General features: G+C 37.2%; 1 protein-coding gene across 2 annotated transcripts; it reads left to right on the top strand.

The window, feature by feature from the left end:
• The first annotated feature begins 3553 nt into the window (after window positions 1–3553).
• On the top strand, window positions 3554–12883 carry LOC137635421 (uncharacterized). Of its 2 annotated transcripts, none has more exons than XM_068367897.1 (6): window positions 3554–3704; window positions 4827–5128; window positions 8090–8341; window positions 9184–9330; window positions 9805–11253; window positions 11780–12883. In XM_068367897.1, the coding sequence occupies exons 2-6, from the start codon at window positions 5090–5092 to the stop codon at window positions 12671–12673; spliced, it is 2781 nt and encodes a 926-aa protein (XP_068223998.1). In that variant the 5' UTR covers window positions 3554–3704; window positions 4827–5089; the 3' UTR covers window positions 12674–12883. The 2 variants fall into 2 exon arrangements, with proteins under 2 accessions (XP_068223998.1, XP_068223999.1); XM_068367898.1 differs by having other exon boundaries at window positions 3662–3723.
• The last annotated feature ends 10956 nt before the right edge of the window (window positions 12884–23839 follow it).

Below are 23839 nucleotides of genomic sequence, written 5' to 3'. Positions count from 1 at the left end.
TTACTCATTATTAAATTAACTTGCAGCAATCTACCTTAGGTTGAGCGAGTCTCTCCCAGTACCGGTGTGCAATTCTTTTACTTTGATGACATTCAGACTTACATCAAAATAGAATCTATATTCATTTCAGTATCATAACTCTTATATCCTACAACCTTTCTCTGGCTTTTTTAAAACATTCTGTCGGGCAATTTTAATCCTCGACTCCAGCGAAACTTCAAAGTTGTTTCTCCTTTCTCATTTTCATTAAAAGTCTTTGTAACATTGTCCTCTTGGCACAGAACTGCACTCTCTTTTCAGCTCATATCTCCGCATCCAGTTCCTTTCCTCTTACTGTTCAAAGTTGTAAACTTTTACTTCATACTGCATCTTGTGGGTCTTCTTCCTTTTGCAGATGAGCACTAAATGACCTCTAAGACCTTAATTCTAGTTCTACTGGCACAAATGAATCAATCTAATCATTCCTGATTTCTTCGGTATCGTATATCTACTCAAAACTCAAACCCAGCTCTAATCCCTCAACATGACAAGCTTGTATAAACAGTTGCTTCATTATTTTAGTAGGTAATAGATTGGCCAGGACACCAGCCACCCGTTGAGAGACGACCGCTAGAGAGTTATGGGGTCCATTGACTGGCCAGACAGTATTACATTGGATCTTTCTGTGGTTACAGTTTACTTTCCCTTTGCCTACACATACACCTAATAGTCTGGCCCATTCTTAACGGATTCTCCTCTGTCCTCAAACACCTGACAACACTGAGATTACCAAACAATTCTTCATCACCCAAGGGGTTAACTACTGCACTGTAATTGTTCAGTGGCTACTTTCCCTATTCTAGGAGGACACTCCAAAACCTACCCATTGTTCTCCAGTCTTGGGTAGTGCTATAGCCTCTGTCCCACGGTCCTGGGTTAGAGTTCTCTTGCTTGAGGGTACACTCGGGTACTCTATTCTATCTCATTTCTCTTCCTCTTGCTTTGTTAAAGTTTTTTAATAGTTTATATAGAATATTTGTGCTACTGTTGTTACTCTTCTTGAAATATTTTATTATTCCATGTTTCCTTTCCTCACTGGGCTACTTTCCCTGTTAGGAACTCTTGGCTTATAGCATCCTGCTTTTCCAATTAGGGTTGTAGCTTTGCAAGTAATAATAATAATAATAATAATAATAATAATAATAATAATAATAATAATATTAATATAGCCCAGTGAGGAAAGGAAACAAGGAAAAATAAAATATTTTAAGAACATTAAAATATTTCCTATATTAACTATAAAAACTTTAACAAAACAAGAGGAAATTTGATAGAATAGCATGCCCGAGTGTATCCTAAAGCAAGAGAACTCTAACCAAAGACAGGGGAAGACCATGGTACAGAGGCTATGGCACTACCCAAGACTAGAGAACAATGGTTTGATTTTGGAGTGTCCTCCTAGAAGAGCTGCTTACCATAGCTAAAGAGTCTCTTCTACCCTTACCAAGAGGAAAGTAGCCACTGAACAATTACAGTGCAGTAGTTAACCCCTTGATAGAAGAAGAATTGTTTGGTAATCTCAGTGTTCACAGGCAGTGTGACAGTCTCTAAGCCTGTGAAAGTCACTTAAAAACACTGCTTTATACATAGCACCATACAGAAATTTCACAGCCAGTATAACAAGTACTGCACAATTGACTTGTATCTTGGACATAAGTGAAGTTTTCTGTTAACCCTTTTACCCCCAAGCTACTTGGAACTTTCCAACCCTTAACTCCCAGGCGTTTTTTTTTTTTTTTTCAAGCACAGTTTGCAATAAATTCTTTTTAAATTGCTCTGACAGTCTTAGTTTTTGTCATAGAGAGGTCAGGTTGGTCTCATTCTTTTGGAAAATGCCTGAAGTTTCTCATAAAATGATCAAATATATGCAAAAAAAAAAAAAAATGTAAATAGCAGTTTTTTGCAAGGACGTACCGGTACGTCCATGGGGGTAAGGGGATGAGTTTTGTGAAACGTACCAGTACGTCCTTTGGGGTTAAAAGGGTTAATGTGTAAGCGCATGAAAGCGCTAACTTTGATGAAGTTTGTTGCACTGTGGACTCATCTACAGTTCAGCAATTCAAACTTGAGTGTGACAGGGAATGATATATTCATATCAACAACAACAATGAATGCAGCTATTTCTAGTCCACTACAGGGTTGTGGTGGCCTGGTGGTAGCACCCTTGCCTGGTGATTGCCAGACTGGCATTCGAGTCCCGCTCAAACTCGTTAGTTCCTTTGGTTGCTGCAACCTCAACATCCTTCTGAGCTAAGGATGGGGGGATTTGGGGGAGCCTGTAGTTCGATCTGCCGAGTCATCAGCAGCTATTGCCTGGCCCTCCTTGGTCCTAGCTTGGGTGGTGAGGGGGCTTGGGTGGTGATCATATGTATATATGGTCAGTCTCTAGGGCATTGTCCTGCTTGGTAGGACAATGTTACTGTACCTTGCCTCTGCCATTCATGAGCTACCTCTAAACCTAAAACATGTTCTCAGTAATATCTGAGTTTTGGCCATTTTCATCACCGCACTGGCCAGTGTGGATTGGTGATGGTGGGAGACTTTTGTCTGATGGCTCACGGCAAGCTAACCTAGTTTGTGAAGCCTTGACTAGAACAGCTTTGGTAATCACGGCGATACACAAACCCTTTCACTAAAATATATGTTACTTTATAGTCCAGCGCTGTACCTATGTATGCATGTATGTATGTATACACAGTATATCTCCCTAATATAATAAAGAGAAAGTGTATGGATATATATATATATATATATATATATATATATATATATATATATATATATATATATATGTACTGTATATGTATATATATATATATATATATATATATATATATATATATATATATATATATATACATATATATATACATATATATGTATATACAGTATATATTTATATTTATATATTTTTAAATATATAGATATATATATAATATATATATACATATATATATATATATATATATATAAATATATGTATGTATATGTATATATATATATATATATATATATATATATATATATATATATATATATATATATATATATATATATATATATATATAATATACACATATATTCATATATATACATTATATACATATATATTTAGATATAGATATACAAATATATAAATATATATATATATATATATATATATATATATATATATATATATATATATATATATATATATATATAATATACACATATATTCATATATATACATTATATACATATATATTTAGAGAGAGAGAGAGAGAGAGAGAGAGAGAGAGAGAGAGAGAGAGAGAGAGAGAGAGAGAGAGAGAGAGAGAGAGAAATTTCTTATGACAACTATATCAGGGATGAACCCCTATACATGAATTTCTAACTTTAAAAGTCCTTTCTCATATAATAATAATAATAATAATAATAATAATAATAATAATAATAATAATAATAATAATAATAATAATAAAATACTTACATTTTCATCCACTAGTCAATTATAATCATATTCGTCCTTCCTCGTTACATCAACCGAGTCGAACTCTATCAGTTTTCACGCCCCCTTGGCACTTCCGGTTGACCCCACCCACTTGGTGACCTCCTGGTCCTCACTCGGCGCTTTAGTCTGGTCCCTAGACGTTGTGTGTGGTGATATTTGGACACTTTTGGGGGTGAGATTTGGGCTAAAATGTGTGGAAACAGTGGAAACTAGTTGGCGGAAGTCTTGACTAAGTGATTTCAATAGGAAATTTCAATGTTTGTTTGTGTATTTCTTAAAAATTACTGAAAGTGGCAGTTTTTTCGTATGTGTATTTTTTAATCGTTGCTAAATTTGGACGTATTTATTAACACTGTTTGGAAAAGGAAAATTTTTCTTTTTGTTTGTACATTAAAATGGCGGAAGTCTTGACAAAGTGTTTTGAATAGGAAATTTCAAGGTTTGTTTGTGTATTTCTAAAAAATTACTGAAAGTGGGAGTTTTTTCCGTATGTGTATTTTTTAATTATCGCTAAATTTGGACGTATTTATTAACACAGTGTTTGGAAAAGGAAATTTTTCTTTTTGTTTGTACATTAAAAGTAATTTACTATTTGTACATTTCTCAAAAATACTGAGGAATGCATCAATTTTTTTGTATTTCATAATCATCTCTTAATTTGGACGTTTTTGCTGCTTGAAATCTATATAAAATAAATTATCAATGATTATACAATAATATAGTGAAGAAGAATTGCGCTTATATTGACGAATAATTATATTTACGAATAACAAAAGTGTAAAATTGTCTGACATTTTTACGTATAATTGCATTTTTTTCTATGGTGATTCACAGTTTGTGTTTAAAAGATGAAAATAACCAAAAAATCTCTTGTATATTTTAAGTAAGGGTTAGGAGAAACTATTAAGTGAATATTTTATAATAAATTGATATACTAACATGTTTCTAAAATCACCTAAATAAGCATATATATCTAATTGAAATTTCGGCTAAGAATTAGTTATACATAAAAGCAGATATAGAAAAATTGGAGTAAAGTTAAATAGCCAATTAGGAGAAATAAGTGAAAAAGTATACTTTACACTGGCCTAGCTAGCAAGTAGGCCTACTTCGAAAAAGAACGAAATAAATTACTGAATATTGATGAACTTGCTTTTCCAAAAAACAAAAAAAAAAAGTGTGTGAGTTTACTGTAGTTTGATAAATTTCTAACCAACAAAGCAATATGATCTATAGGCTACTCTGAGATTCATTTTAATGTTTAATCTACGTTTTTTTTTTTTTTAATTTACAGCTTAAACAAACATCTCAGCATTACATATATAAAAAATAACTGGTTTTGATATGAAAAATTCTATGTATCTAAATCGCTCCATTGCTCATCGTTCTACGAAACTAACAACAAAAGAACATAAATTATAAACTAGTCAAACAAATGTGATAAAAAACAATTAGAACTTTAAAAAAAGATAAAAAAAAACTATAAAAATCATCAAGCCAACATATAGCCTACAAGAATTATTTTTGGATCGAGAAATCAACCAACTGAAAAAAAAAATGAAGAAAAAAACCATCTTCAATTTACTACTCGTCCTGGTAAGTTGCTACTTTTGGTATTCTCATTTTCAATATAAAAAAATAATGTGTCTTATAAACCCTTATGCAATTATTTAGCACAATATTATAATTATCTTTATGATTATTATTAGCAATAACTTATAAATGGCGTTTAACTGAATGGTAATGACATGTCCATTATGTGCATTCCCGCAAGATAAGGTCAGGGTACGTTTTGGTGCAGTGTCCTTAAACTTCCTGAAGTACTTGATAAACAGCAACACACACACACGCACACACACACACACACACACACATATATATATATATATTGTCATGATCAGAGAAGCTGTAATAAACAGGGCCACCCATATTAGGTTGGTTTGCTGTGAGTGATCAGACCAAAGTCTCCCACTATCACCAATCCACAATGCGGTGATGAAAATGGTCAAACTTGGTCATGTCTGAGGCTTATGTCCTGCAGGGAACTAGAAACATATATACACTGTATATATATATATATATATATATATATATATATATATATATATATATATATATATATATATCTATATATATATATATACACTGTATATATATATATATATATATATATATATATATATATATATATATATATATATATATATATATATATATATATATATATATATATATATATATACAGTGTATATATATATATATAGATATATATATATATATATATATATATATACAGTGTATATATATATATATATATATATATATATATATATATATATATACAGTGTATATATATATATATATATATATATATATATATATATATATATATATATATAGATATATATATATATACATATATATATATATATATATATATATATATATATACAGTGTATATATATATATATATATATATATATATATATATATATATACACTGTATATATATATATATATATATATATATATATATATATATATAGATATATATATATATATATATATATATATATATATATACAGTGTATATATATATATATATATATATATATATATATATATATATATATATATATATATCTATATATATATATATATATATATACACTGTATATATATATATATATATATATATATATATATATATATATATATATATATACACTGTATATATATATATATATATATATATATATATATATATATATATAGATATATATATATATATACATATATATATATATATATATATATATATATATATATATATATATATATATATATATATACAGTGTATGTATATATATATATATATATATATATATATATATATATATATATATATACAGTGTATATATATATATATATATATATATATATATATATATATATATATATATATATATATATATATATATATATGTATATATATATATATATATATATATATATATATATATATATATATATATATATATATATATATATATATATATATATATATCTATATATATATATATATATATATATATATATATATATATATATATATATATGTATATATATATATATATATATATATATATATATATATATATGTATATATATATATATACAGTGTATATATATATATATATATATATATATATATATATATATATATATATATATATATATATATATATATATATACAGATTTTAATTGGTATTTATGGATATTTACACTTTTTTCAGTTACAAAAAATTAAAACAAGTTACTAACAATAATAATAATAATAATGATAATAATACTTTTTATTTTTCGTCTTATATGATATCATACATTTCTCTGGGGTCAAAACCCATTCTCTCCACCAATTTTTATTTATTTCTTTATCAAAAGAATATCTCGTGTATATTCTTCCCTCTGCTACCATACTTTGGAATCCCTTTGTTACTAATTATATTCATGATTTATATCATTATTCGCGGATAGAAATATTAGTAATTTTTCACATTTTGCTGACTAGGTCTAGTGAACCAAGAAGTAGAATGAGCAATCTCATCCTACTTCACGTTTCATAGTCCTCAGCCATATAGGCCTAGGTCTTCCAACTCTTCTAGGGCCTTCTGGAGCCCATCTGACACTTTGGTGAACTAATCTCTCTTGGGGAGTGCAAAGAACATGCCCAAACCATCTCCATCTGCCCCTCATCATGATCTCACCCACAAACAAAGAAAAAAAGTTTCATGAAACCATTCTTCCCATAGTTTCTATGATAACACCATTTCAATATATTTATAATCATGGTTATGGTGTCATTAAGTCTATATCTTCATTTACCTAAGTTACCTATAAACTGATTTTCCCATTTTCTTTAATAATTAACTGATTTCTCGTTTTCTTGATTCATTAACTTGTTTTTCCATTTTCTTTAATTATTAACTTATTTTTGCATTTTCTTTAACCATTAACTTATTTCCCCAATTTCTTTAACCATCAACTTATTTTCCCATTTTCTTTAACCATTGGCATACTTTTCCAATTTTCTTTAACCATTTATTTGTTTTCCCATTTTCTTTAACCATTTATTTATTTTCCCATTTTCTTTAACCATTAACTTATTTTCCTATTTTCTTTAACCATTTACTTATTTTCCCATTTCTTTTACCATTACCTTATTTTCCCATTTTCTTTAACCATTAACTTATTTTCCCATTTTCTACAACCAGTAACTTATTTCCCCATTTTATTTAACCATTAACTTATTCCCCATTTTCTTTAACCATTAACTTATTTCCCCATTTTCTTTAACCATCAACTTATTTTCCCATTTTCTTTAACCATCAACTTTTTTTCCCATTTTCTTAAGTCATTAGCTTATTTTCCCATTTCTTTAACCATTACCTTATTTTCCCATTTTCTTTAGTCTTTAACTTATTTTCCCATTTTCTTTAACCACTCCCTTATTTTCCCATTTTAACTTTTTTTCCCATTTTCTTTTTCCCTTACAGGCTGCCTGCGCAGGATCCCCCGTTCCCGAGGATGAGCTCTCAATATCAGGACAAGGATCTCAGGACTTGGATATCGAGGCATCGGAACCCGTCCACAAATCCATCGTATCGCGGCACAATTTAGAAGACCCGAACCTGGGATGCCCAGAGGAGTGCGCGTGTGAGGATGCCCCGTTGAAGGCGGCTTCTTTCGTGCTAACCTGGATGACCTCCTGGGGAGAAGACGATCTGCCGCAGTTGCATCCAAATGACGTGAGACTCGTACCTCATTTTGTCTCTCCTTTTTCCCGTCCTGAACACATGTATTGTATCTCATTCTCCCTATTATACACATGTCATATTGTCTCATTTTTCCCTATCATACGCATGTCATATTGTCTCATTTTTCCCTATCATACGCATGTCATATTGTCTCATTTTTCCCTATCATACGCATGTCATATTGTCTCATTTTTCCCTATTATACGCATGTCATATTGTCTCATTTTTCCCTATCATACGCATGTCATATTGTCTCATTTTTCCCTATCATACGCATGTCATATTGTCTCATTTTTTCCTATCATACGCATGTCATATTGTCTCATTTTTCCCTATCATACACATGTTGTATTGTCTCTCATTTTCCCTTTTATACACATGCTGTATCGTCTCTCATTTTCCCTCTTATGCACATGTATTATCTCTTATTTCCCTCTTATACACATGTATTGTCTCTCAATTTTCTCTCTTATACACATGTAGTATTGTCTCATTTTCCCTCTTATGCACATGTTGTATTATCTCTTATTTCCCTCTTACACACATGTATTGTCTCTCAATTTTCCCTCTTATACACATGTTGCATTGTCTCATTTTTCCCTCATACACGTCATATTGTTTCTCATTTTCCCTCTTATACACATGTATTGTCTCTCATTTTTCCCCTTTTACACACATGTCAGTTATACATGTTATATATGCATTGATACAATTAGAATTGCTAATGTAAGCTACATCACAATTATGAATTCTTCTCAGTAATCAGATACAAATTTACATAAGCATTCTTAAATTGGAAAAATTTTGAAATTATATTCTTGGTCTTATTCCAGGTGATGGAATCAGGTGACTTTGTGGTTTCGAGCACTGCCACGGACGCGGAGTTAGACGTGGAGGTCAGGGGACTGCATGCGACTTGCGCCCTTATGCTGGAGACAAATTTAACTCAGATGATCAGTGAATTGCCATCAAGAACAATGGTCAGTGAACAGATGAAAGTGTTGATTAAGCTACTAAGTATACCTAGGTAGCGTCTATGATTGATTGATTGATTGATTTAAAGTTTTCAGGCATACTGACATCTAAGGTCATTGATGCCGGACACAAGTGTTTAGTTATTGGATTAGGACTCATGAAGTGATAATTTCTTTGCTTGTCTTATAGATCTATTTGATATATTGAATTAATCTAGTTGATTGTATCTTTAGTGTAAGATAAGTTTATAAAAAGCATAAGAACTTTGTATGCTAAAAGTCATGAAGCTGATATAAATTTGTGGTTATGCGAGGGACCTATTTGACATACTGAAAATAGTTTAGTTGATGGTATCTTCAGTATAAGTTTATAAGTAAACATAAGAACTTTGCATACTAAAAGTCATGTTGATATTATCTATAAATCTATGGTGGTGAGACTGACACTAAAACTGATAACCTTAAAAAAAAACATTTCAGGTACTAAATCTCTTGCAAGCAGCAACAAGTAAGATGACTTTCATTGAGAGTGGACAACTCGCCCCATTGAGAGAACTCAAAGCTCTTCACATTCAAGGATACGCAAGGAAAGAGGCCGTTCAAATTTCAGGTTACTTCTCCAATCGCGTCTTAGACATGGTCGAACATAAAGAAGAAAGTAAGAAATTGAGAGATGAAGATCAGGATCTCCAACTGGCCCTCTCCGAAGATGCGTTGACGTCTCTGGTGAACCTTCAGCTTTTGGACCTGCAGTATGTTCGTCTTGTGGCCGCCCTCGAGGGAGGAAGATTGAGGAGACAGATTCATCCGGTGTCTTCAAAAACTTTGCTAGATTTGCCTATTCAGGAATTCCTGTCTCTCACCGACCAAATCAGAGACCTCGATCTCCCTCCAGAAATAATGTCGAAGATGCCGACGTTACCACCGGCCAGTGAACTTCAATCGGAAATTGAAATGATTCTTCTAGAAGAGCGCGAAAAGGAAGAAGACGTTGTGCCGTACGACGTGTTCAAGTCTGAATCTGATGCTATATTAGCACCCTTCATATCCCAACCGCAGCTGAAATACCTTCGCGTGGCTCATGCCAAGTTGGACCGAGTTGGCCAAGAGCTTTTGACAGGACTGAATAAGTTGCATACACTCACACTGGAACACAACCACATCAAAATCCTGCCTCCGGCGATGTTTTCACCAACTCCAAAATTGAGGCATCTCTCCCTGGCTCACAATAACATCTTGGAAATCGAGGGAAATACATTTACGGGATTAGATAAGTTATTAACACTGGATCTGGATCACAATAAACTTGATAGACTAGGTCCATCTAGTTTTCCAAGTCTACCTAGTCTTGCTACCCTGCGTCTTCTCAACAACCCTCTTACTCATGTATTTCCTTTCACATTCTCAAATGTCAACAACACGGAACGGCTTCTTCTTGGGTCTAGAGATGTGTCCGTTGAACTTCATGTCGATACCTTCAGACAGTTGAGCTTACTAAAGGTTCTTCAGATTGAGAACACAACATTCATCTCGCTAAGTCGTGCTCTTCTAGAGGGAATGCCTTACTTGAAAGAATTGACTATTCACGGACGCATCACTTCAATCGATTTTGATGCCTTCACGGCTACATCAAACCTAGAACACTTGGACTTGAGTCACTGCCACCTCAACTGGCTATCACTGGATGCATTCTTTGGCCTGAAAAAGTTACGCTACTTAGATCTGAGTAGCAATAGCATTGATGAGCTCGCCCCAGGGACATTTGACCATTTGTCAAGTCTTCGCGAACTTTACCTCCACCACAATAACCTCACGACTCTTCCCCTTGGAATCTTCGTACTGGTTCCAGCTAAACTGATTCAGCTTCATCAGAACCCATGGCACTGTACATGCGATCTGTTTCAGTTGAAACCAACTATAACTAACAAGGTAAGATAAAAGAAACTTTCAGCCATTCTACGCAAACTCGTTATGACTGTTTATTCTAACTAAAAATTTTACACTAAATAATTTCCATCTCATTCTTAATTCTATAACGACCCTTGGGATATTTGTCATAAGAAGACTGTAAGGTTACGAACATTATGAAAGATAGTTAAACCTTTCAAATTCCACCACCTATTTATTGATTGCTCATTTTATTTTTTTTATTCTTTATAGTGAGACTGCATTCGGAGGTCACTGCTGTTTAAGCATGGCTGTGCAAATTGCATCATATTCTAAATTACCATAAGACACTTACCATTTATCTCTAAAACAGCAGTAATGTTCTAGTCTTTGGACGGTTATGTTCACCCAGTCAGTAGGAACTTCCAAATACTTTACTGCTTTTAAGATCATTTGATGTTATCAATGTCTCCTGCTTCCATCTCTACCTTACAAGTAGAAAGAGCTTTGTGGTTAGGTTGTATTATTTTCTTCTAAGTATGCAATTTCATTAGAACCTTCTTTTCAGGTGAGACAGCCTGCATATACAACTTGTCGATGGGAAGAGACACAGGGAACCGTCTGCACTAACGAGGACCCAGTACGTCTGAAGTACGACTCCAGAGTAGCTCCCCTATGCGCATCTCCTCCCCAGCACTCGTACTTTGACGTGTTCCATGTTACGACCCGGAGGCTCAAGTGCCCCAAGCATCTCTTTGATCCGACGCCTGATCCATCCCCTCGCAGGAACGTCGTCAAGGAGGCTGTCAAGGGAGACGAACCCGAGGCGATCATTGTTTCTGAGGAAGAACCAAACTGGCTGCCCCTCACGGCTTTCTCTGCGTTTCCTGCTGAAGTCAAAGACCTGCTGAAGATGGCAGAAGCCGAAATGCCCGAGGAAACTTACGCTCCTCTCACGGACGAAGATTATGAGGACATGGAGAGGGAGAGAGAACACTTGAAAGAGGTCCAACTCAAATTAGAAGACACAGAAGAAATGCAGTTAGAACGCTTAAATGCAAGAAGAACGTTTGAGGTTCAGGTCAGGTCAGATGAAGTTGACGAAGAAGATGAAGAGGAAGAGGAAGAAGTGGAAGTGGAGAGCCTGAGCGTCGTCAGCCTAACGAACGGCGCCGAGATGCCGCAAGGAGACGAAGCCAAGGCCTACCTCAGGTCATTCGCGAAGACCACGATGAACCGACAGATGAGAAACTACCAGAAACTGAAAGCGGACGAGAAGATGAGGATGGAAGCCGAGCACCAGCAAGCGATGAAGGACAAACAGCTCAAGAAAGAGATGTACCTAAAGAGATTAGCCGAGGAGAAGCAGAGGGTCAAGCAGCAACTGGAAACTGAGAGAAAACTGATGAGAGAGAGGAAAGCGCAGCAGCTTCAGGAATTCTTGCGGAAGCAAACGGATTAGCTTCGTTTGTCGTACCTAATGTTTATTGTAATTTAATGTTTTAGAGATTTAGGTTTTTTTATATGTTTTTGTCTATGATTATTTTATGAAGTAATTTTTTTAGAGTAATTGGGAGATATCTAAATTAAAAATAACACATGAATTGATATTGTTTTGTTTGTTATGACATTTGAAAGCGATATATTGTCATTAGTCTAATTATCAAATGAAATTGTAGAATTAAAGCAATGTAAAATATATTGAATATATATATATATATATATATATATATATATATATATATATATATATATATATATATATTCATATATATATATATATATATATATATATATATATATATATATATATATATATATATATAATTATGACTCTGATTAGGTATATATTGGTGTTGGAGAAAGAAATTTTTTTTTAGTTGAGTATTTTATATTACAAAAAGGAATTAATCATAATGATGATATTAGAAAGTTTGTAATGTCTCTCTATTATTAAAAAAATTGTAATGTCTCTCTATTATTCAAGAATTTGTAATGTCTCTCTATTATTAAACAAATTGTAATGTCTCTCTATTATTCAAGAATTTGTAATGTCTCCTAGTAAGTCTCTAAAATTAATCTTCCAAATGTCGTAAATTAAACTTATATTGAAAACAAATAATCACAAAATAGAAATAGTGATATTAATCTTATTGCACAATCAACCCTTGAGTTATTCATCGTAAGTCTATTAAGGCGTATGATATAAAGTACAATAAATTATGTGACCACTGAAATATAGCGTTTATTGTTATATGTAGTCTATTATATGTAATTTAAAATGGAAAAATGTGACATACAGTCTTAAAACAAGTAACTAAAAAACATAAGAAAATTGAGATTATGGAAATGGAAATATGGCATTTAATATTCCATATATTTGGTTATATATGCAAAATAAGATTAGAAAATGTAGGCCTACTGGTATGAATGAAGATATGAAATACAACATAAAACATATTTAACAAGACTGTACTAAACATATATGTAATTAGACATCTAACTGAAAACCATACATTTGAAAGTATATTGTGTATATATACATGGCATAGAGAATAGTAGGCCTACAGTCAATGTTAGACTATGACAAAGTAACATAGACCACTGCCATCTTTTATATCAAAATATGTGATAATAATAGACATATATGGTCACTGACATTAAATTTCCACAGCTGATATCATTGTAACCAATTAAACTAGAGATTGGTCTACAGTTCAAAAGCATCGACCAATCAGAATCAAAAGAAGAGGTTTTTACTGATGTCCACTGCGGAATTTTACCGCCAGCTCTATAATAAACATATATGCACAGTTTTGAATAACGAATTAATTACAAGATATTTATGGTATACTTTATTTAGACGGTTATTACTGTAAGATTATCTTTACTAATAAAATGGTTATAACCAAATACATATTTTAGTTTCTCTAATTCTCTCCAAACTGAACAATATCGTGAAATGGTAACTAGAAATTTAACAATTCCTGGCGCATTTTCAATATGGAATTTCACCTGAATTAGCATTTTGGAATCATTATATAATTAATTTGCATTAATTTCCATTTTATATCTATAAGAAGGGGATATATGACATAATATGAGCACATTATTTTATCAAAATTGTGGTTATATGTGAATTGAAATAAGTTTGGCTCTCTTTTCGTTCTATATAAATTAGACGAATAAAAAGTTATAAATATGAAAATTACTAAATAATTATTGATAATTATGTTTAATATAATTATTTATTAAGAGTTAAAAAATCTGAATAAAGTTTTATTTATATTTAAATTCACTTTAAAAACATTTGTTATAATTTTTTAAGTAATTTATTCAATATAACAAGTGCCACTTGTTTGTTGCTGTTATGAGAAAACACCAAAATCAGCTGAGAGCAAAACAGTGATACCAAACCATTTCAAATTCATTATTATTAACATCATTTTAACTTTCGTCCATCCAAAAGGAAATAAAGTAATTAAATAACATTATTATTAATTAATTAATTTAATCTTATCTTTTATTATTAAAATTCACACCCAAAAATATTTTCACAGTGATACCAAACCATTTCAAATTCGTTATTATTATCATCAGTTAGACTTTCGTCCATCCAAAAGGAAATAAAATAAATTAATAATATCTATATTTAATTAGTAATTAATTTAATCTTATCTTTTATTATTCAAATTCACACCAAAAAATATTTTCTTAACATAAACACTCCTAAGAAGATCTGGCAACACTGCTGAGGACTGTGCCTCTATTTACGTTTTGATAATTGGTGTAATTCCTTTTCGAAAATCCAAAAAAAATGCCTGCAGTGAGCCCCGCGAAGGATTTCATAGCCGGAGGCTTCGGGGGCATGTGCCTGGTAGCGGCAGGACATCCTTTAGACACAATAAAGGTAATTTAAAGTGATATTTCAATTGTTATTTTTGGATGAAGCCGGCAATAGGCTTAGAGTGAGATTCCATCTTAATGGCCGGTTAATTATTTATGTTTGAAGTTGAATTTAAAGCTTCGGGTTGAGTTTGAATTTGAATTTGATGATTTTAATTAAGGCTTGATGTTGAATTGAGGTGTTGTCATTTTAGTTTTGGTCCGTAGGACTAACCATTGTCTATATTTAGAATAAGCTTAAGCCTACCGTAGTTATCAATCTAGATTTTGACAGAATGTTATAACCTATAGGTCAACCTTTAATAGTAATAATCTGGTTAACCGGAATAGGTCTGGTTATTATAAATTACTACCCGATTGCTAGCTATCTCGGGAACCAAATATATACGTAACTATTTATTTAGTGTAACACTAAACGTTTAGTCGTGCCGTCACTAGTAAGGATTGAAGCCTCGCGTTCCCCCATAAAATTACCTCGGACGTAGCATCATTACTCAACGGGCACTTTAACCCCCCCCCCACTATTTACCTGGTGGTAAAATCCTTCCCGGGTGATTGCCAGACTGGGGTTCGAGTCCCGCTCAAACTCGTTAGTTTCTATGGTAGCTGCAAACTCTCAATCCATGTGAGCTAAGGGTGGGGGATAGGGGAGCCTATAGGTCTATCTGCTGAGTTATCAGCAGCCATTGCCTGGCCCTCCTTGGTCCTAGCTTGGGAGGAGAGGGGGCCCGGGTGCTGATCATTTGTAATATGGTCAGTCTCTGGGGCATTGTCCTGCTTAATAGTGCAGTGTCACTCCCTTGCCTCTGCCATTCATGAGCGGCCTTTAAACCTTTAAAGACATGTTGGAGCCTGCATGGAAAATAGACGTCAACTAACCTAAACTTTAACCCCTAACCTAACCTACAAGGCATGTCGTCATCTACTTACCAAATGGGGGGGGGGGAGGGGGGGGCTGACAACCCCTTTGACCCCCCTTTCACTGCTGTATTCTTAGTCGGCCAACATCATACATACAGGTGGCCGCTATTATACATACACCCCTTAATTTGATTAAATGTAACTTGACTTGTTTTTACACTCAACGTCATCGTATCGCTGAAGGGTGCACGAGTAAATGTATACCCGTGGAAGGGGTTACCATACCGTAATTTTGTACGTCATGAATTAAGGTTGTTTAAAACAATAGTATGTTTGTTTAATTCTTTTGAAAGAAACTGATTGCCTACATGATAAGGATGCTTGGTAAATATTTACTTTTACACCATCAATAGCACAGTATCTATAGTAATCTTTGGTTACCCCTTAACCTAAGTGAGGGTGCTGTTTCTTTACTCATAGGTGCTATTGCCCCAACATAATGCATTTCTAGACACATAGATCTATAGGTTAGACTTATCAATATACTTATATAAAAGATAATTAAGATTAATCTAGATAATTATTTCACAGTATATTCCAAAAGTTCGGTGCTGTTTCTTCTTTGGAGGTGACAGCCTCTACACTAAAATTCAAAGTAAAAATTTCTATAGCTTTCTCCATGAGTTGCTGTATGACACTGAAACAATATCCAACAGATTTTGTAGATTTGCAAAACCCTCAGAAGAATATTGGGACTTAAATAGCAGGACAGGATTAGTAATGAAACTATAAGAGAGATTATTCAAGTGCCATATTTGAATGAGATCATGGTGAGGGGTAAATGTAGATGGTTTGGGCATGCTCTTCGCACTCCCCAAGAGAGATTAGTTCACCAAACGTTCAGCTGGGCTCCACAAGGCACTAGAAGAGTTAGAAGGCCCAGGCCTACATGACTGAGGACTATGAAGTGTGAAGTAGGAGATGATGAATGGAAAAGTAATGATATAAAAGCTCAAGTTAGAGGCGACTGACAAAATCTAACTGAGGCCCTTTGCGTCAGTAGGCATTGGAGGAGATGATGATGATCTCTGTTGGTACGAAACGCTGATGTGTGTAGAACTTCCAAGCAGTGTGAGGCTGCTCTAATTCTTTAGCTCATTCTGCCCTGGGCGTTGATGAGGCTTACATTTACCCCAAGCATTCCATCCAATTTGTTTCTCTGTATAGTGTTTTTTAGTGTTTTGTCTTAGTTTCTTTTTATTGTCATTTTGCATTATGTTTCCTAAGTTTACATAAGCGTGGGTTCACTATTTTTCAAATTAGGGAGTTTCATAAGAAAATCTTTGATCCTCACACTTAGTGTATGGACGAATTGTGCTCTGTAGAAGATTTTGTAGAAACCCCTAGTAAGAATAGGGGTGTTAAGTGCAGAAGGGAAACTAGAACTAATTTTCCTACCACTGAGAGATCTAAATATAAGCAAATCTAAATTGGCAGAGGCCGCGGTTTTATCTTCAAGTATGTACGAGCAGTAGCATGCCTACTCCTTCGGTTTGTAGCATTGCTTTTAGCGTTATTCAGTAGTTTTGTAAAAGAGATGAATAAGCATATAAAGGGTTAGGTAGCTTGCATGATTCTGGAGTTGTTAGCATCAGTTAGTATGCAGCTAGAGAACTTGAGGGACAAGACTAATGTAAGAGGGATACTATGCAGCTAACAAAGAGACACAGGGTCAGGACCCTTGAGGCTGGGATGTGTTTTTACTGAGTGCCCCTCAAGTATCTTTTCCTTCTACCAGCCATGATAAATCTATGGCTTTCTCTGTTTTGTCCCCTTTAAAGGATGCAAGCGTGGACCTTGGCAATATACGCGATATGTTAGCCCTTTTGCGACCTGGCTGTGCTCTCTCCCAAAAGTGGCCATGTGATAAAAGCCCAGATGGTCTCATGCAGGTCGTACCATTGACAGCCGAAACATCAAAGCAGCAGCTGCCACATGAGACGCAGCGGCAGCAAGTTTGATAGTCCCCACAGGGGATTTCCAGGCATCAGACACAAGTGAGACCACCATACATAAACCATTGTTCGAGCGTTGGAGTGGCATACAACAGAGGAAATATATTCTCTCATGTGGAAGTTCATATTCTCCAAACAGGGATTGGCCACTTGGGTACAAGAACATTATCCAATGGTTACTAATTACAGTAACTCATTCCTTCCACCTTGTGAGTAGCCAGACCCATCCTCTCTAAGGATCTCCTTAATCTTCTTCAAGCAGTGAGGGATAAGATGGAGGGAGCACAGTACTGAACAGTGGTGCGTGAGACTGACGAACTAACGAGCATAGGTGGGTTAGGCTTCGTGTCCACCGAATGTGCTTATAGACTGTATAAGTAAGAAATTGGTCTCAGAAGATAGATTCTTGTTGTTAACTAGGGAGTACAACTTTCCAATTAGTTAATGTTCTTGAAATGCCTGGGCTAGATGACAACAAACACTACTCAAAAATTTGCCCAAGTTTTTGGGAATTATACAGTTTTAAATATTTAACTTAGCCGGTGAATATATAATAGCTGCAACTCTGCGGCTCGACAGACAACATACTTAAAAAAACTCGCGAGCGATCGCTATGCAGGTTGCGGGTGTGCCCACCAGCGCCAACTGTCGGCCAGATACCACTCTCGGATGTAAACAAAACCTTCAATTCTTCTCTGTCGACGTTGACGACAAGACGTACTTTTACTCGCTGTAGAACCTGGAGTTTTCCCATCATATTTGGTGAAGTACTTTAATTTGGTTTGAGCTTTCGCAGTACAGGTGTTTTTCTTCAAAATAAACCCTTGAACTCTTTTTTGAATCGGATTATTTGTTGATGACTTAGATCGTTTTTTGGAATTTTCCTTTGACTAATTCAAAATGGCTGACCCTTCTCAAGTTCCTAAGTTTCGAAAGTGTAATGCTAGGGACTGTAATAGGCGTCTTCCAAAGGCTTCTCTCGACCCTCACACTGTTTGTTCCAATTGTCGGGGTAAAACCTGTCAATTGGGAGATCGGTGTGAGGAATGCGTGGGCCTTTCGGAATTCGATTGGATCGAATTTGATAAATATACCCGCAGACTAGAGAGAGATAGGGTAAGGAGAAGTTCTTCTAGGTCCGTAGATTTTTCCTCTCCACATGCCCCTGAACCTAATCTTTCCCCTGTAGTGGTTGTTCCTAACCCCCCTCCTAGCACTCAGGAACCGTCTATGCAAGACATGATGCGTGCTATTCATGCCTTGGGGGAGAGAGTTGAGGCTTTAGCAAGTGACCGTAATCAACTCATGGCGGACGTGAAGGAACTCAAGTGCCAAAGTGCCACGGCGGAAAGTGGGAAAGTGCCTAGTGTTACGCAAAGTGTTGTGAACAGTGTTGCGACCGAGGGTTCGTCTGTTCGTGCCTGTCGTTCACCTAGTCCGGGACCTCTTGCAAGCTCCCAAGCCCAGGGGAGAAGCAATGTCGTACGACTTATGGGTTCGAGAGGCCTTGTTCAGCGAACAGACGTTCCCTCTTTGGTATCAGGCGTATCTCGTCAAGATCGCCCCTACCATAAGACGAGAGAGCCCATTTTTACCTCGTCGTCCGAAGGCGTTTCACGTAAGAAACCATGGAGCAAGGTCTCTAGACCTTTAAAACGCAAGTCGGTCCCTTCAGGACAAGTCCAACGTCCCAGATGTAGCCACTGGGACAGTTCGGACCCGTTGCCGTCATCTGATGACTGCTCGCCGCCTAAGAGAGGCAAAGTTGTGCCATCTCAGTCGCTAACCCCGTCTGTTACCGCACCCGCTTCCGTAGACCCTAAATGGGTGTTACTGCAAGACATGCAGTCTAAGCTTGCGTCCCTTATGGAGGACTACAACGCAGAGAAGGTTTCCGTTGAACCTACTGGCCGTCAGCCATCCAAGCATTCTGTTGTGCGTCCTGTTGACGTTGATGTAGCTTTCTCGCGTCAACCAGTTGGGGTTGTACCTCCCCCGATGCGATCCCGTGTGGATTTCCAGCCGCACGTTGACGTTAGGCAACTCACTGATGCGACTGGTGACGTTCAGGACGTTCACCAACCATCAAAGTTGACTTGTTTTGACGCGGTGCGTCAACCTCCGCAACCCAGTATGGTGTTGACTGCACAACCCAGACGGTCTAAACAGTCTCGGGTGGACGCTGTGCGTCCTCGCTCACCTGTTGTTGTTGACAGTTCCCAGACTGTTCAGCAGTTTCAGGACGCTGCGTCCTGCTCCGTCACGTATGCACCAGTGCGGCCGGACGCTGCGAGTCAAACGTTGCCTACCCCTTTGCCGTTTTCTCATCAGTTATCAGATGAGGAACTGTCAGATGAGGACGTTGCGGAACCACAGCCTGAGGATCAGCCTTCAGATTTAGATGAGCCTAAAGCAGTTCCACCATCTATGGACTTTAGAAAAGTCATGCTTGTTTTTTAAGGAGTTGTTCCCTGAACACTTTATCTCTGTGGCTCCTCGTTCGCCGCCGTCTGAGTTTGTTTTAGGCGTTCCTGCTGCCATGCCAGCCTTTCCGAAACTCGTTCTCTCTCGCTCATCCAAGAGAGCTTTACGGCTGTTAGGCGATTGGTTGGAAACCAAGAGGAGTTTAGGGAAGACGGCCTTTGCCTTCCCCCCATCTAAACTCTCGTCTAGATCGAGCGTCTGGTATGCCACGGGAGAAGTTCTCGGCTTGGGAGTTCCTGCCTCTGCCCAGGGCGACTTCTCAAGTCTTATAGACTCTCCCCGCCGCCTTGCCATGAGACGCTCGAAGATTAGTTGGTCATCCTTGGACCTGGACCACCTTCTTAAAGGCATCTTTAGGGCGTTTGAAGTTTTTAACTTCCTGGACTGGTGTTTGGGAGCCCTGAGTAGGAAAATCTCATCTGCCGATAGGGATGTTTCCTTACTCATTATGTCCTGCATGGACAAGGCCGTCCGCGATGGATCCAACGAGCTTGCCGCTTCATTCACGTCCGGAGTCCTAAAGAAACGAGAATCTCTGTGCTCTTTTCTTTCAGCAGGAGTGACGCCATGTCAAAGATCTGAGCTACTCTTTGCGCCCTTGTCTAAGTGCTTGTTTCCTGAAGTCTTAGTTAAGGAAATTGCCTTGTCTTTAGTGCAGAAGGACACCCACGATTTAGTTGCGTCCTCGGCTCGCAAAGCTCCCCCTTTGCCTGCCTTGTCTGCTAGACCTAGGATAGACACTCCAGCGTCCAGGTTTATTCCGCCCTTTCGTGGCAGAGCCCCCAGCAGGGGAGGTGCTCGTGCCGAAGGGAAGAGAGGAAAGAGGAAAGGATCCAAGTCCTCGCGGGGCAGAGTCTGACTGCCCGCAACTTCAGACAGCAGTAGGTGCCAGACTCAAGAACTTCTGGCAAGCCTGGGAGAAGAGAGGCGCAGATCAACAATCTGTGAGGTTGCTCAGAGAGGGGTACAGAATCCCTTTTGTACGCAGACCTCCTCTAGCGACGTCCCCCATCGATCTCTCTCCCAGGTACCGAGAGGAAGCAAAGAGACAAGCCCTGAAACTGGAAGTGTCTCTTTTACTAGAGAAGGGAGCGGTGGTCAAAGTCTCGGACCTTCAATCACCGGGGTTTTACAACCGTCTCTTCCTAGTATTAAAGAAGACAGGAGGTTGGAGACCGGTGCTAGACGTCAGTGCTCTGAATGTCTTTGTCACAAAGACGAAGTTCACCATGGAGACCACAAAGTCAGTCTTAGCAGCGGTCAGAAAGGGAGACTGGATGGTCTCTCTCGACCTAAGGGACGCTTACTTCCACATCCCCATTCACTCAGATTCCCAACCTTTTCTGAGATTCGTCTTCGACGACGTGGTGTACCAGTTTCGGGCCCTGTGCTTTGGCCTAAGCATGGCTCCTCTCGTGTTTACGAGGCTTATGAGGAATGTGGCAAAATTCCTCCATTTATCGGACATCCGAGCCTCCCTTTATTTGGACGACTGGCTTCTCAGAGCCTCTTCCAGTCATCGCTGTCTGAAGGATCTCAATTGGACTCTAGATCTGACCAGGGAATTGGGACTCCTAGTCAACTTGGAAAAGTCCCAACTGATCCCATCCCAAACTATTCTGTATTTAGGGATGGAGATTCACAGTCCAGTTTTTCGGGCTTTTCCGTCGGCCCCCAGAATAGATCAAGCCCTGCTCGTCATCCAGAAGATGTTGAAGAAAGAACGTTGCTCAGTCAGGAATTGGATGAGTCTGGTAGGAACTCTATCATCCCTGGAGCAATTTGTCTCGCTAGGAAGGCTACACCTCCGACCTCTACAATTCCATCTAGCTTTTCACTGGAAAAAGGACAAGACGCTAGAGGCGGTCTCGATCCCGATTTCCGAAAAGATAAAGACTTGTCTGACTTGGTGGAAAGACAATATCAGTCTACGAGAGGGTCTTCCCCTAGCAGTTCAGAAACCCAACCACGTTCTCTTCTCAGACGCATCGGACTTGGGCTGGGGCGCGACGCTGGACGGTCGGGAATGCTCAGGTCTGTGGAACTCGAGTCAGAGGAGCATGCATATCAACAGCAAGGAGCTTTTGGCGGTTCACCTGGCCTTGATAAGCTTCGAGAATCTCCTTCGAGGCAAGGTGGTGGAGGTCAACTCGGACAACACCACGGCCTTGGCGTACATTTCCAAACAGGGAGGTACCCACTCACTGACTCTGTACGAGATCGCAAGGGACCTGCTCATCTGGTCAAAAGATCGAGGCATCTCCCTAGTAACGAGGTTCATCCAAGGCGACTTGAACGTCCTAGCAGATTGTCTCAGTCGGAAAGGTCAAGTAATTCCAACCGAATGGACCCTCCACAAGGATGTGTGCAAGAGACTTTGGGCGACTTGGGGTCAACCCACCATAGATCTCTTTGCAACCTCGCTGACCAAGAGGCTTCCAATCTATTGCTCTCCAGTCCCAGACCCAGCAGCAATACATATAGATGCCTTTCTCCTAGATTGGTCACACCTAGATCTTTACGCATTCCCACCATTCAAGATTGTCAACAAGGTACTGCAGAAATTCGCCTCTCACGAAGGGACAAGGTTGACGTTAGTTGCTCCCCTCTGGCCCGCGAGAGAATGGTTCACCGAGGTACTTCGATGGCTGGTAGACTTCTCAGAAGTCTTCCTCTAAGAGTAGACCTTTTACGTCAGCCACACGTAAAGAAGGTACACCAAAGCCTCCACGCTCTTCGTCTGACTGCCTTCAGACTATCGAAAGACTCTCGAGAGCTAGAGGCTTTTCGAAGGAGGCAGCCAGTGCGATTGCTAGAGCGAGGAGAGCTTCTACCATTAGAGTTTACCAATCGAAGTGGGAAGTCTTCCGAGACTGGTGCAAGTCAGTTTCCGTATCCTCGTCCAGTACCTCTGTACCCCAAATAGCTGATTTTCTCTTATACCTGAGAAAAGTTCGCTCCCTTTCAGCTCCTACGATCAAGGGCTACAGAAGCATGTTGGCCTCGGTCTTCCGGCATAGAGGCTTAGATCTTTCCAACAATAAAGATCTGCAAGACCTCCTTAAGTCTTTTGAGACCTCTAAGTAACGTCGTTTGGCTACACCTGGGTGGAATTTAGACGTGGTCCTAAGATTCCTCATGTCAGACAGGTTTGAGCCTTTACATTCAGCCTCCCTGAAAGATCTCACTCTTAAGACACTTTTCCTGGTATGCTTGGCCTCGGCTAAAAGAGTCAGTGAGCTTCATGCCTTCAGCAAGAACATCGGGTTTCCTAGCAAAGAATGAGCTGCCTTCTCGTCCTTGGCCTAAATCTTTCGATATTCCTAGCTTATCGGAGATCGTAGGCAATGAACTAGAAAGAG

Source organism: Palaemon carinicauda, unplaced genomic scaffold, assembly GCF_036898095.1.
Source record: "Palaemon carinicauda isolate YSFRI2023 unplaced genomic scaffold, ASM3689809v2 scaffold1211, whole genome shotgun sequence".
Lineage (NCBI taxonomy): Eukaryota > Metazoa > Arthropoda > Malacostraca > Decapoda > Palaemonidae > Palaemon > Palaemon carinicauda.
This window is presented reverse-complemented; position numbering and strand designations above follow the sequence as displayed.

What these genes read in the sequence shown, in the direction of transcription:
- LOC137635421 (XM_068367897.1), top strand. Translation starts at nt 5,090, where the DNA reads ATGAAGAAAAAAACCATCTTCAATTTACTACTCGTCCTG. An exon ending in CGCAGTTGCATCCAAATGAC is followed by an intron (nt 8,342 to 9,183) that starts GTGAGACTCGTA and finishes GTCTTATTCCAG; the next exon opens with GTGATGGAATCAGGTGACTT. An exon ending in AACCAACTATAACTAACAAG is followed by an intron (nt 11,254 to 11,779) that starts GTAAGATAAAAG and finishes CCTTCTTTTCAG; the next exon opens with GTGAGACAGCCTGCATATAC.